This window comes from Papio anubis, chromosome 1, assembly GCF_008728515.1.
Source record: "Papio anubis isolate 15944 chromosome 1, Panubis1.0, whole genome shotgun sequence".
Lineage (NCBI taxonomy): Eukaryota > Metazoa > Chordata > Mammalia > Primates > Cercopithecidae > Papio > Papio anubis.
In genome coordinates, this window is record NC_044976.1 from 177,169,648 (window position 1) to 177,184,796 (window position 15,149).

A 15,149-nucleotide genomic window follows, 5' to 3' on the forward strand; every position below is an offset into this window, starting at 1 on the left:
AGCTCAATTCATTTTGCTGTTACTGTGTTTTGGAATTTCCCTGAGGGTAGACGACTACTCCAACACTATTCCCTAACGCATGCAGCAGCACTGACTTGGGGGCAATGCGCCTCATTCAGCCAGCTCTCTGGGAAACAGCTTTCTGAGGAAGAGAGATAAACAGTTGACGGGTTTCCCGAGACTCAGCAGCCCACCGAGGCAGGGCTGACTGCAGGGCGCCGAGGAAAGGGGGAGGTGGGACCCCAGCAACCACCGGTGACCTCGGCGGACCACACGTCCCAGAGTGCAGCGCGCCCACTCTAGGTAGAAGTGAGCGACGCGGCTCCGAGTCGGCTTGCGAGAGAGCCGGGGAGGAAGCAGTGCACACTGGGACTGGTAGTCCTCAGGGGCAACTCCGCGGGTCGGAGGCGGGTCGAAGCGAGAGATCCCTTCCCAGTCCCGCCTTTTGTCCACGTCTCACTTCTCCTGGCCAATGCCCTCTCCAGTCGCTGAAGACAGCCCCTCTCCAATGCGGTCTCCATTGGTCCTGAGGCTCCACGGCTTCGGTCCTACCCGGAAGTAACGTTGGGGAGGCGGTTTCCTAGACTACGACACCGGAAAGCTGGGGGAGGCGCTCCGGGATACTGAGGGCGGAGGGCGGTGGCAGCGCTGGCGCTGGGGACCGGCTCGGTGGCTTCGGGAAACAGTTCGGCGCCGGCGGCCGCTCGTGTTACTCCGCATCCCGCCCCGTCTCGGCACGGCTAGCAGCCCCCTGGCCACCGGCGTCCGGCAATGTGTCTCACTGGCCGGGCGTAGCAGCTGCGCGTGCGCGGGACCGCGGGGCCATGAGCGAAGCCGGCGGCCGGGGCTGTGGGTCCCCGGTCCCCCAGCGAGCGCCATGGAGCCTAGTGGCGGCGACGGCCGCGATCTGCCTGGTGTCGGCCACATCCGTGTGGACGGTGGGGGCCGAGCCCATGAGTAGGGAGGAGAAACAGAAGCTTGGGTAAGGGTGCTGGCAGCCTGGGGTGGGTTTCTCGGTGAGGCTGACCACGGGAGGGGTGCCTGTCATTGCGACCCGGTCGCGTATAGTGGCCTCTCCTGTCGCGATTGGAACGGCTGTTGCCGCGCGAGAACCCTAATGGGGTGGACAGGGTCCGGGGAAGTGGGAGCCGCCGCTCGCGACCTGACCTCGGGGGGAGCTGACGGGTTGTCGCCCTGGCCGCCAGTGACAAGTGCAGGCTCCTTGAAGGCAGGCGCGGTGTGTCAACGCGGCTGCCATGTCAGTGGCCCGAGAAGGGGGCTACAGCCCGCATCGCTGCGCGCTGGAGTCCTGCGGTTGGTTGCCTGTCGACCGAGGCATGGTTAGCTTTCTCGCTCAAGGGAGCTTCCAGCTGGGAAAATGTTGCTGATCTCACAGTAGTTAAGGAAATGATGTTTACACCTGTTACGGAAAAGGGGGCGTTCATTGGAACTTGAACTTTACACATTTTACTATTTCCTTGCAGTGTTTTCTTGCACTGTATTTTCATAATAGAATAGAATGGGGGGAAATTATTCAAAAGTCTCAAGTATACCTATTCAGTAGTTTTTATCCGTCTTGGAAGTGTCGTAAAATTATCATTTCTATTTACACCATTTAATTCAGAGTCAGTAATACATACACGAGGTCCTACACATGAATAAGAAAAAAGCGAAGAACCAGTAGGAAATGGGCAAAAGGCATGAACGGTTAAGCCAGAAGAGGAAATGGAAGTGGTAAACATGAAAAGTTACTCAACCTCCATAAATGTAAGAGATGCAGATTAAAACAAGGAGCTAGCTGGGTTTTGCCCATCAGATTAGTAAATATAATACAAAACACGGGAATACAGTTCTGGCTAGTTCAGGAGTGAAAAAGGCTTAGTGAGAGTGTACATTGCTGTTAACTTATTGGTAGTCTCTCCTAAAATTTACATTGTGCACACTCTGATTCATCAGTTCTGTTTCTGAGAATCTACCCTAAGAAAATAAAAGCACTCTTAATGCAGAGATAGATCCAGCCTGGGCAAGAAGAGCGAAACTCCGTCTCGGAAAAAAAAAAAAAAAGAAGTGCAGTTTGAAAGAACAACTGTTCCTTGGAGGAAATGGTTGAATAGGGTACGTTCATATTATGGAATAATATTGAGACATTAAGAAGAAGGAAGTATGTCACTGGAAGCCTATCCAGAATATATTTCCAAGACAAAAAAAAAAAAATGCAAGTTGTAGAATAATATGTATAGTACCATCCCACGTTTTTTTAAAAAAGAAAAAAAAAATAGCTCAGAAAAAAGTGGAACGAAGGAGGGTGGTGGAACCATCAGGTCTTACTTTATGTACGTCATTTAAATCATTGCAAAGGGTCTTGTGTTCGTTTCTAAATAGCAATAAAGATCACTTGATGGAAAAAAGTTGAAGTATCAACCATCAAAATAAAATTACCTGTAAACTCTAATTAAAGTATCTTACATTTTCTCTCATTATGAATTTAATTATCATTGATAACTTTTACCAAATACCTCGCTGTGTGAGCACTTTACATATGTTATCTCTGTACTCCTTCCTAATTCCCAATGAATGTGATCCACATTTTGCAAATGAGGAAGTTGAGACCCAAGGTTGACTTGTTCAGCCGCAGAGCTACTAATTGGTAGTGCCAGTATTCAAACCCAGGCTTCTCTGTTCCCAGAGCCAGGCTCTCTCCAGTGTGTTGCACATTCGTTAGACTTGGAAGAGAAGTATGAAGTCTGCTAAGAACCACAAGAATCTTATTTGACCATCACCATCCTTTCTCCATTTTTTATTAAAAACTTATTTGTAAAAGAGTCATTGGATAAATCATTTTTGACCAAAATTAGTTTTTAACTGGAAAAGTTCAACCAAATTGACTTGAAATTTCAGCTCAAATTTTGAGATCATTTATGAAAGTGAAATTACAATTATTTAGGCTTGTTAGATTGCTCTACCCTTGAATAAGGGTAGAGTAAGAATCTAGAGCTATACATGGCAAATACACAATTATATGACTGCTTTCTCCTCTGGGAATTTTCAGAAAACTGAACTTTGATTCATTAGGTTTACCTGTGCATTTTTTTAAAGCCCAAATAATGATTCATGATGAACAGCAGAAAATGCCCCACCCCTTTCCCTGCCCGCCCCCCCCCCCCCAACAAACCACACAGATGGTAAAAGACTGGAATTGTCATGAATAGTAAGCAGTTGCTCAATAACTTATACTTTGTGGAATTACTTAACTGGTTATATGTAGTCTTATCCTTCATGGAATAAGCTTTTTGGTTTTGTTTTTAAAATTTTACAACAGGATATTTTGTTAATGTTGTGTTTTCATTAAAAAGTGAAGTAGAAAGCAATCCCGTTTCTATAGCACGTGGGCAGGAGATGCAACTTTAGAAAAAGACAACTTGGCCTGGCGCCGTGGCTCAGGCCTGTAATCCCAGCACTTTGGGAGGCTGAGGTGGGCGAATCACCTGAGGTCAGGAGTTCAAGACCAGCCTGACCAACATGGAGAACCCCCTTCTCTACTAAAAATACAAAATTAGCTAGGCGTGGTGGCGCATGCCTGTAATCCCAGCTACTCGGGAGACTGAGGCAGGAAGAATGGCTTGAACCCGGAGGTGAAGGTTGCAGTGAGCTGAGATCGTGCCATTGCACTCCAGCCCAGGCAACAAGAGCAAAACTCCATCTCAAAAAAAAAAAAAAAAAAAAAAAAAAAGAAAAAGCCGACTTACAGAAATTAAGAGTGATGTAATTTTTGAACTGGGTCTGATTTCCAATAGATTTTAATCCAGTTTTCGAATGGATAAAACCTTATGGAAACTTTTTTTTCTGTTCAATATAGTAATCATTATACCATTCTGTATTTAACTTCGTTAGGCTTCTATGTGTAAGTCAGAGCAACGATATTAAATAGCTCCACTTTGAAATATGTGTTCTGAAATTGGCTCATCATATGCTGCATAAATGTAAGGATTGGAAAATAGTGTGTTTTGCTTGTATGCAATCGTGATTTACTCATAATCTTGAAAATTGAATGCTTGTAAAGTTGAGTTAGCAAGTTAAAGCTTATGTCATTTGTAATACACATGTCTAGGCACTATCATTGCCAGTTATAGGAATTTCTGCTTCTTGGTGGTAATCTTATATTCCATTTCAGGGAGGAAAAAAAAAGAACTTCCATCTTCCATTCATTGATATGAGTTCCTGAAAGGGATATTTTAAGCTCTTTTTTTTTCCTGCTTAGGACAGGATAAGAGTTCAGAGCTGTAAACCACAAATATAAAAATTATGTGTATATATAAATATATATATATATATAAAAACTTATAAAGAATAAGTGCTTTAGCAAAGTGGTGGTAAGGTCTTTTTTAAAATAATGAAGTGTTTTTAAATGGTTATTATTCATAAAAAGTTGTCAGGACTTAATTTGTTTACTTCACAAGTTTGAGTGTACTTGATTTTGCTGGTCGCCATAGTCAGGATCTGAAACTGAAGTCTTTTCTGTTTGCTAGCTCTATTATTACCAGTATTTCATCGTCTGTGACTATAGTTTTAAAAATGACAATTGCAGTATAACAGGAGGCAAATAAAAATATAGTCAGCAATTTCTTTAACACTTTTTTCAATTCTTGCTATCAGTGACTGGAACTTTGGTAAAAGAAAAGTTAATAGGCTGGGCATGGTGACTCACACCTGTAATCCCAGCACTTTGGGAGGCTGAGGCGGGTGGATCACCTGAGGTCAGGAGTTCAAGACCAGCCTGGCCAACATGGTAAAACCCTGTCTCTACTGAAAATGCAAAAATTAGCCAGGCATGGTGGTGGATGCCTGTAATCGCAGGTACTCGGGAGACTGAGGCAGGAAATTGCTTGAACCTGGGAGGTGGAGGTTGCAGTGAGCTGAGATCGTGCCACTGCACTCTAGCCTGGGTGACAGAGTGAGACCCTGTCTCAAAAAAACAAAAAAGGAAAAGTTAATAAAAGATTGTTAAGCTGTTTTTCCTTTGCTAATTATTTGACCTTGTCTAGTCATACCATTAACTTGTACTTTTTCCTATAGTCCTCAAGTTCCTGAACTTGAGAGTGCTTAATTGAAAGGCTACTTCCTCAGTCGCAACCTTACAGGTTTTGATTTAGTAAAATTCTGGTGTAGTGATCAGACATCTCCATTTTAAACAACCGTTTTGGAGATTTTGTGAAACAGAATTCACCAAAACACATAAATCTCTTTTTGAGCATTAGTTTTCTCATTTTTGAAGTGAATACTATTTATTTGATTTTTGACAGTTTTTTAGAGTACAGCACATCATAAAAAGCATCTTTTGAAAATGTGACGAGCATATTAATAAATATGTACTTAAACTAGGCATTAGTGGTTTTATTCAATGTAAGTCAAAGGCAGAGGCTTCATAAAGTGTTGTTATTTCATGTCACTACATACCCGCGTACCTCTCTCTTAGTAGAACATATAGGTGAAGCAATAAATGCAATAATAATGGTTCTTTTTAAGGGCTCTCCAGCAAAATCCCCCCCTTCAAGACAGATATGTTAAATAATTGTGTTAAGAGGTCATTGTTTTTCTGTATCAGATTTCCTTCTCTGATCATGGCATCTGTCATTCATTAGTTTTCTTAAGAAAAATTACAAGATGAATTGTACATAAATTACTAGTAATCATTAAAGTTTGGCTCTGTGTGGTGAGTTCATGAAAGCTTGTCTGCTAACTGTTATAGTTTCTGACCCTGTTTATGTCCCTTTCTACCTAAATTTTTCTTTTGTTTTTATTGGTATGTGTTTTTATGAGGAAGAATTAACTTTTTGAAAGATAATAAATAGAATATACTTACCTTTTTTTTTTTTTTTCCATTTCTGCTTTTAAAATTAGGAATCAAGTACTGGAAATGTTTGATCATGCTTATGGTAACTATATGGTAAGTAGGAAGCTTATCTTTACCTACCATTTATGTGAGTTGATTATTATGTGAGCATAGTCAACTGGGAATTTTGAAACCTACAATACAATTACAATTTTTGGAAGGAAATTTTTAAAAAACAGGACAAAAATAGTCTTTCTGGTAGTGGTTTTTAGGGAACCAGTTTATTGAACAGATAAGAATAAATTGAAATTAGATTATGAAACTTTGTTATTTAAACAGCTTCCTTGGGTGCCTTCAACAGTGTTCATTGGGTGCTTTATGTAGCTAGATAGTGTGGATATATACATGAAGAAGATGTTATCACTGGTCTTAAGGGAAATTATTCTCTTAATTAAAAAAAAGTTTACAATATTTATACACTGAAGAAAACCATTGCTTGAAAGAGAAACTATTACTTAGCCTCTGTCCTAATTGTATCCTCATGGACTCTGCATTGAATATATTTTGCTTTCTAGTTTCCTGATTCATATTATTTAAAACTGTTTTAGGGCTCACTTAAGATTAAATAGCAGTTTCAGTTTTACAAGATGAAAAGTTCTGGAGATCTGTTGCACAATAGTGTAGATAAAATAGCTAGCAAATTTTGGAATTCAAAAAATTTTTTGCGTATAAATTGTAATTTGAAAAGAGTTTAATCATGTTATCCTGACAAATATCCCTTATAAACTTGTTTTTACATTTTAAAATATGTCAGCAGATTTTCTTCTATGATTATAGCCTATAAAATGTAGTTGGGAAAGTTTGGCAGAGGACTAACTTTAGTTCTGCTTAAAATATTTTTCAACTGATTCTGTGAATCCATTTTTTATCATATATTAACCAAGTATCTTCATACACCAACATCATTGTTATCTATGAACATCTGAATATATGTAGTTTATGCATTTTTAGTTTTAAAACATGTTTTATATTTGACAATCCTCGTTCTCTTTTATATTGTAAATTTGGAGAGAGCACATTTTGAGTTCTTAATAAATGGTTTTTTTTTTTTTTTTTTTTTTTTGAGACGGAGTCTCGCTCTGTCGCCCAGGCTGGAGTGCAGTGGCCGGATCTCAGCTCACTGCAAGCTCCGCCTCCCGGGTTTACGCCATTCTCCTGCCTCAGCCTCCCGAGTAGCTGGGACTACAGGCGCCCGCCACCTCGCCCGGCTAGTTTTTTGTATTTTTTTTTTTAGTAGAGACGGGGTTTCACCGTGTTAGCCAGGATGGTCTCGATCTCCTGACCTCGTGATCCGCCCGTCTCGGCCTCCCAAAGTGCTGGTTTTAGAATATGATTTTTTTGGATATATTTCAACATTAAAAACACAGTTTCAAATTTATTTCTCAAGACCTCAGTCATTCCCTTAATGTTCTTTATTTATTATTATTATTTTTTTGAGATGGAGTCTAGCTCTGTCACCCAGGCTGAGGAGTATGGTGGCACTATCTCAGCTCACTGCAGCCACCACCTCCCAGGTTCAAGCGATTCTCCTGCATCAGCCTCCTTAGTAGCTGGGATTACAGGTGTGTGCCACCATGTCTGGCTAATTTTTGTATTTTTGGTAGAGATGGAGTTTCACCATGTTGGTCAGGCTGGTCTCGAACTTTTTACTTCAAGTAATCTGCCTACCTCGACCTCCCAAAGTGTTGGGATTACAGGCGTGAGCCATTACACCCATTCTCTTTAATTTTTTTTTGTCACCCACATGTCAACCCTTATTTCTTTCAAAATCATTTATCCCTGGTTAACTCAGTTTAGGCAAAGCATAATTTAACAAATCTAGGCTAATGATTTTGAGATGTCCAAGTGGATTCATGCTATACTCTCAGACCTTAGCCGTCTCATAAATGCATACTCATGAATACAGTTCCAAAGCTTAATAAAATAACATATAGCTGGATAAGTTCAATTTGTCACAGTGAATAGGGTCATCTCTTTGTAAAGCATGGTATCTTTAATATCTTGTTCTTTTTAGGTAGAACAGTTATATCAATGGCAGAAAGTTATATCAATACATTTTTTGTAACTATAGAATACACTTAGTAGGTTTGTGACAGTGCAGGTACTGAGGGCAGCTTTCAGAGGACTTTCTGGCCTGTGCCTGTTAGGACCTAACTGAATAACTTTCTGCACAATTAACTACTTGCAAGATCTAAGAGACAGGGATTTCAGCTTCAAAGACTGGGAATTCCTGAAAGTAACATTCTCTTCTATATTTCCAGTGGACCATACCTGTCCACTATAATATGTATTTTAAAATGTTTAATTATTTTACAATTTGAGTGACTCTTGCTGTGTACTTGTTCTATATTCAGTCTGTGTGAGGTCTGTAACCCAATATTTAATCTAGAATTTACACTTCCTCTTTTCAAGTTCTCAACTAACATGACACAGTTCTAAAATATTAAAGAGAATACAGTTGCCTTGTATTTGTTATTTGAAGTCAGTTGGAAATTTTTTTCCAGTCCCTATACTCAGAAACACTTTTAGCTTTCTGTAGGGTGAAAGTGTATAGGTTTTGGAGTTAGAAGGGCTTGAGTTTGAATCCTGTCTCAGCTATTTATAGGTTGGACCCTAAACAGGTTATTTAACCCATCTGAGCAGTGTCTGTCTATGTAAAATGAGAATAATTGCAAAGAGTTATTGTAGACTATAGATATTTTTTTAAAGAACAGGAACCAATTTCTTTAATTTTTGATAAATTCACCTTTTTAATATGTCTTGTGCCTGGTACATAAATGCTTAGTAAATTTTTTTGAAAGAACTGAATTGAATTCTTGTGAAGATGAAGTAAAATAATGTGGTTTTTTTTTTTTTTTTTTTTTTTGCATTTGATCATTGTGATATATCTTTGTGTTTTAAATTCAAAGAAATAATAAACTTAATTAAAAATACAAGTTTAAGGTGAATTTCAGGGTCTGTAAATCTATTTACTTTTTTATAGTCAGTTGCCTACTATCCTAAAATGTAAAATGCCTGGTACATGGCAGGCTTTTAATAAATGTTGAAAGTTTTTCCTCATTTCTCACTAGTTCTTTCTAATATTACTCTCCAGTCTGGTCTACAGTAGAACAATTCCTTTAACCTTCTTGCTTCCCAGGAAAGCAGTGGTGTTTTCCAAAGATAAGCAATATATAGTATTATTAAGAGCAAGAACTCTGGACATGGAACAGGACATCCTGAGATGGCTCTGCCACCTCTCATCTGGATTACAATGGGAAAGTTACCTAGTCTTCCTGAGCCTGTTTCTTCATCTCTACAAAATGAAGACAGTGGTTTGCCTGCCTCACAATATTGTTAGAAGGATTAAGCAAGTTAATATAATGAAAGTGCTTAGAACTAGTGTCTGGCAAATAGGAAGCATGATGTAAGAATTTACTACTGCTACTGATAACGACTACTACTATTATTATTATTTATTTCCTGCCTAAATTGAAATTGCCCTGCTAAAATCCACTTAGCCTGTAACTCAGAACTCGTTCTCCAGATAGTACATAGAACTTGCTTAAAGTACATACGTTCTTTCCTGTTCTTGGCATGTACCCTTTGAACTTACTTTTTCTATTAATGCAATAGAAGTTTCTATTAATGCTATTTCTTAATAAAAATGTCCTGCTAGCTTTAGGTAGATTACTACATCTCTGCCATCTCTGGACTGAAATCTAGGGATTTTTGGATTTTTATCACTTACTGGCATAACTATTAGTAGTATAACGACTACATTTGACAAATCTCTAGCCCCAGTCAGGCTGCAGTTTACCCACAGTGAATTGTACAGATGGCTTTCTCTTTTCCCGAATAACATGAATTTGATGTTTACCTTAGCAGTTCTTGTGTGACCTTATTTAACCTCAGGCCACAGTCACTTGAGGGCTTCTATTAGCATGTTTTGAGTATTTGTGTTCAGTTTAGTTTACAGATTAATTTAGATGACAAAATGACACGTATTTGGGCCATCCAAATGTAGAACCTTTTTGGAGCTCCCAGTGTTTTTCCCGTCTATGTTAGACAACTCAAACTGTTATAAGCAAAAACTATATTCTGGTAAGAGCTCTAAACGTTAAAAATAAGCTTGGAAAGAGTTGGTAAGCACAATTTCCTTTAGTAGAATCATACCTCATAACCACTATTAAACTTGATTTTGTGAAAGCAACAGTAGAATAGTCTTTATTAATCAAACCAAGGAAACTTTTAAAATGAACTTCCTGTGCATTTCTAGATTTATGTACTTTGTTTTGGAGTGCCTCTCCCCTACTCCCCAATGTATTAAAAAAATTTTATTGTCGTAAAATATACATAATATGAAATTTACCATTTTAACCATTTAAGTTTACAGTTTTGTGGCATTAAGTGTATTCACACTGTTGTGCATCCATCTCCAGAAATTTTTTCATCCTCCCCGTCTGAAACTCTGTACTCAGTGTTTCTCTTTAATGGTTCAGTCATCAAAAACAGTAATTCTGTAAACAAAGTATTTTAGGCATGGTACTAATGGTAGTAAGGGAGCTGTAAATTTATATTTACCTCTTTTTGTGTAGACTATTATGGGACTATCATCTCATTGTTCCTTGGCCTTTGCTTTCAGAACATCCTAAAACCCTACCAAAATTACACAAGAAATTCTATAGTGTCCTCTCAAAACATTTTGTAATCATGCTGATACTCTGCATAGAATTTTCGGTAGAACCAGATTGTTCCGCTAATTCATCTTTTTTAGGTATAATTTACAGACAATAAAATTTCAAATTAAGTGCACAATTCTGTTTTGACAATTGTATACAATCGTTTAACCACCATCACAATCATGATACAGAACATTTTCATCACCCCAAAAATTTAACTCAAAGTTATTTGCAATAAATTCCTTCTCCCCACCTCTGACCCCTAGCAACCTTGATTTGTGTTTTGTCACTATAGCTTTCTCTTTCCTAGGATTTCATATAAATGGCATCATACAGTACATAGTCTTTTGATTTACTTTTTCATTTAGTGTGATGCTTTTGAGATTTATTCATGTTGTTGGAGATATATTGTAATTCCTATTTATTGCTCAGTAGTGTTAGTTGATTTGGTAGAACACAATGTTGGAGATCTGTTGTAATTCCTATTTATTGCCCAGTAGTATTAGTTGATTTGATAGAACACAATTTCTTTATCTATTCACCGTTTGATGAGTATTTGACTTATTTTTGGTCTTTGGCTGTTACTGTATTAATAAAGCTGCTGTCAACCTGTGAGTGCAAGTTTTTATTTGGGCATACATTTTCATATATTTCCCACCTAGAAATAGGATTACTAGGTCATATGGCAAGTGTAAGTTTAACTTAATAAGAAATGCCAGTCTTTTCTAAAATGGCTATAATATTTTGCATTTCCCACCAGCAGTGTATGAGTTTTAATTATTCTGTGTCCTTCCACTTGGTATTTCCAGTCTTACTAATTTCAGCCATTCTGTTGGGTGTATAGTGGTAGTTCATTGTGATTTTAATTTGATTTTTCCTGGTGATTAATGATGTTGAAAATTTTCCCATGTGCTTATTTGCTATTTATATATATATATGAAGAATCTGTTTAGATCTTGTGTCCACTTTAAAATCAGGTCATTTGTTCTGTTATTACTGAGTTATAAAAGTTAATATGTTCTGGATATTAGTCACTTAGCAAATATATGCTTTAGATATATTTTCTCCTAGTCTGTGCTTTACATTCTAATTTTCTAAACAGGAACTTTTGAAACAAATATTTTAAATTATGATCCAGTCCAGTTTATTATTTTTCTTTTATGATTCATGCCTTTTATAGCCTACCTAAAAAATATTTGCCTAGCCCAAGGTCACAAATTTTTTTCTTGTTTTTTTTTTTTTTTTTTCCCCAGATGTTCTATAATTTTAGCTTGTTCATTAGATCTATAACCGATTTTGAGTTAATTTTTGTATATGATGTGAGGTAAAGGTGGATTTATATATATATTTTTAATGTGGCTATCTAGTTATTCCAGCACCATTTGTTGAAAAGAATAGCCTTTCCCTACTGAATTATTTTGACATATGTGTAAAAAAATTGGTGTATCATACATACATGGGTGTGTTTCTAGACTGTGTATTTTGTTTTGTTGATCTGTCTACCCTTATACAAATATCACATTGTACTGATTATTGTAGTTTTATAGTGGGTCCTGAACTCAGGCAGTTTAAGTCTTTCAGCTTTGTTGTTCTTTTTTAAAATTGCTGAAGTTACCAGATCTAGGAGCAAAGAGTCAATTTTTGATGCTGCTTTGACTTGAGTGTTTTAGAGCAGAAGTCTGTTACCTCAAAGCCCTAGTAAATTTAGAGTCTGATATGGAGGATCTATTATGATTTGTTTTATTTTATTTTATTTTTGCCCTTTGCTTTCAGCTAGGCACATGTTCTACTTGATTTATATAGGACTCTTTTATCATCTGAGTTTTATTTCTGAGTAATAATTATTAAATGTTTCTCATGGCTCTGAGTCATACCAATATGAATTACTTGTCCCTCAACAATAAACTGTGAAGAGAGAGGAGGTATTACCGTGCCTCAAAAAGCCAGGACGTTTGAAGCTCGATAAGGCTGTTAATTTGCCACGTATGCATTGCTCTGAATTTGTGCAAACTGTCTGTAGTTTGCTTTGTGGTTAACCCAAAGAAAAAGGTGTGGTTGTATTTTTATTCTTAATCTTGAAACGAAGAGACAGAGTATTTTTACACCTGATTTGAAACTCCCTTATTTGATTATTCTGGGTTGCAGTTGCTATTAATATTTTTATTATCTAGATTAATTTCAGGAATTGAACTTCATATTTAATTTAGAGTTTGAATTTATATTAATTTCAGACAGTGTGTGTGTGTCTGTTACAAAACACTAAAAAACAGCAGTATGAAGTTTTCTACGCAGTGTTTAAAATAGTAAGGCACTATTTACAACCTAATTAACATTTGAATGATGTTTTACAAAGATTCTTTCAAAATGCATTAGGAACTTTAAAACATTTTTGTATTTCTTCTAACTGTTGTTTATATGTGTTAAATATAAAACTATAAAGCAATAAAAAGGTACATTCTGGGAAATCAGTTCTGTTGGAATTGACACATAAAAGAGTAGTCAGGAGTCTGACACATGAAAAGACACATGTAAAAGTAATTGGGAGTTGGGCATGGTGGCTCACGTCTGTAATCCCAACACTTTGGGAGGCCGAGGCAGGTGGATCACCTGAGGTCAGGAGTTCAAAACCAGCCTGGCCAACATGGTGAAGCCCCATCTCTTCAAAAAGACAAAATTAGCCGGGTGTGGTGGCACACACCTGTAATCCCAGCTACTCTTGAGGCTGAGGCAAGAGAATTGTTGAACCCAGGAGGCAGAGGTTGCAGTGAGCTGAGATTGCACCACCACGCTCCAGCCTGGGTGAAAGAGTGAGACTCCGTTTCCAAAAAAAAAAAGTAATTAGGAATTTATGCTGAGAAATTATATATAATGTTAAAATTATATGGTATTGAACTCAGAATTTAGTAGCTGTATGTAGATTCTGATGATATCAAAACGTGTTGCCTAGAATCCTCTACTCAGGAATGGATTATTACAGAGCACTCAGTTTTCTAAATATCTGAAAGCTTGCCATCTTCAATGCAAAGTATTCTTTAGTCTGCTTTAAAAGTTTGGTTCCCCCCCCACCCTCCACTTTCTATGTGTATTTTTTCTTTCCCTTTACTGTGTGTTTAGTGTTCCTGGCCACTAGTCTGTATTTCTGCTGCTAATTTGCTATGAGTTTGGAATTTAAATAAGTTGACTGAGAGGCAGTAGGAGAGAGTTGGACATGGAATCGGGAGTATTTTTGCTGAATTTCACAAATTAAGAATCATATGGGCATTCGCATAATAAAAACAAGTCATATACAAGATACAAAAGATCACTCTAGTCTTAGAAACTTTGCCATAGCAACACCCAGCAAATGAAAGAAGAGTATAGAACTGTATCTTCAAAATTCTGAAGGAAAAAAAAATGGTCCAACCATTTTATAACCATTCAAATTGTTTTTCAAATAAGGCAAAAGACAGCCTAACCCAGGAATATCAGAGAACTGCAATACCCATGATACTCTTATTTTAAAACAAATAAGTAATAAAATACCTGAGTACATCAGGCAATCAAGAGATGAACAAAATAAAAACTAAGAAATTGGAGGAGCCTTAGAAAAATGCTGTGCGTCAACTCCACTTGAGTTCTCACACTAGCAACTTGGGGAATTACGGTTTCAGACCAGAATGTAGATGTTATAAACCTTCGAAGTCTTTGTTAAAACATCAAAACTTTTCTTTCTAATGGTTATAAATAGAAGAGAAATGAAAAAAATAGCAAAACTATTATTTACCATATGGTAAATAAAAATATTAGAAACATTGAAATTTAAAGTGCTTTCATTTTGTTTTTTTTATTTATTTATTTATTTTGAGGCAGAGTCTCTTGTTGCCCAGGCTGGAGTGCAATGGCGAGATCTCGGCTCACTGCAGCCTCTGCCTTCCGGGTTCAAGTGATTCTCCTGCCTCAGCTTTCCGAGTAGCTGGGATTACAGATGCCTGCCACCATACCCAGCTAATTTTTTGTATTTTTAGTAGAGATGGGGTTTCACCATGTTGGCCAGGTAGTCTCAAACTCTTGACTTAGGTGGCTCACCCACCTTGGCCTCCCAAAGTGTTGGGCTTACGGGCATGAGTCACCGCACCCGGCCTTATTAATTATTTTTTTAAACAAAAAACTCTTAATTAAGAGTAGTTTAAACAGTGCTTACCTTGCTGCCTTCTCATTGTATAACTTCAGATATGGAGCAGGTATCTTTTCTATACTTGGTGAATTGGCATACTTTCTAAATTTGGATCAGCTTTAAATATTTTGTCCTTTGCTCTTTCAGTGTCATGAAATATCTCTGAGGATTTCTTCAATGGGAAGTTTTTTGTGGGCATAACTTTTTCTGTGTCATCTTCAACCTTTATGTCACAACTACTTAATGTGTGTCAATAACCTGGCCTTTATTACGTTTCTGTGGCTGCTTATCTATAGTCTCTTGAATGGAGAAAGTGTCGACATTCCCATGGTCAGCTAAGATTTGTTGATAACTTCATTTATGTTCAATTCAAATTTCACTTCGCATTGTCACTTTTTATTTTTTTGCCTGACTCTTATCTTTGTTGGCTAATTCCCCTTTGATT

The 15,149-nt window shown here is 37.6% G+C and overlaps 1 protein-coding gene across 11 annotated transcripts in view; it reads left to right on the top strand.

The window, feature by feature from the left end:
* The first annotated feature begins 568 nt into the window (after nt 1-568).
* The window catches only part of EDEM3 (ER degradation enhancing alpha-mannosidase like protein 3), an 81,513-nt gene continuing 66,932 nt past the window's right edge, over nt 569-15,149 (top strand). For 10 of the 11 annotated variants that reach the window (XR_004179474.1, XR_002518260.2, XM_021929522.2 and 7 more), the window contains exons 1-2: nt 569-982; nt 5,899-5,944. Coding sequence is in view for 8 of the 11 variants with exons in the window: in XM_021929522.2 (XP_021785214.1) it covers nt 825-982; nt 5,899-5,944 (204 nt within the window). In the remaining 3 variants the exon portion in view is untranslated. The remainder of the gene's footprint in view (nt 983-5,898; nt 5,945-15,149) is intronic. The other variant, XM_021929543.2, reaches the window with a different exon arrangement.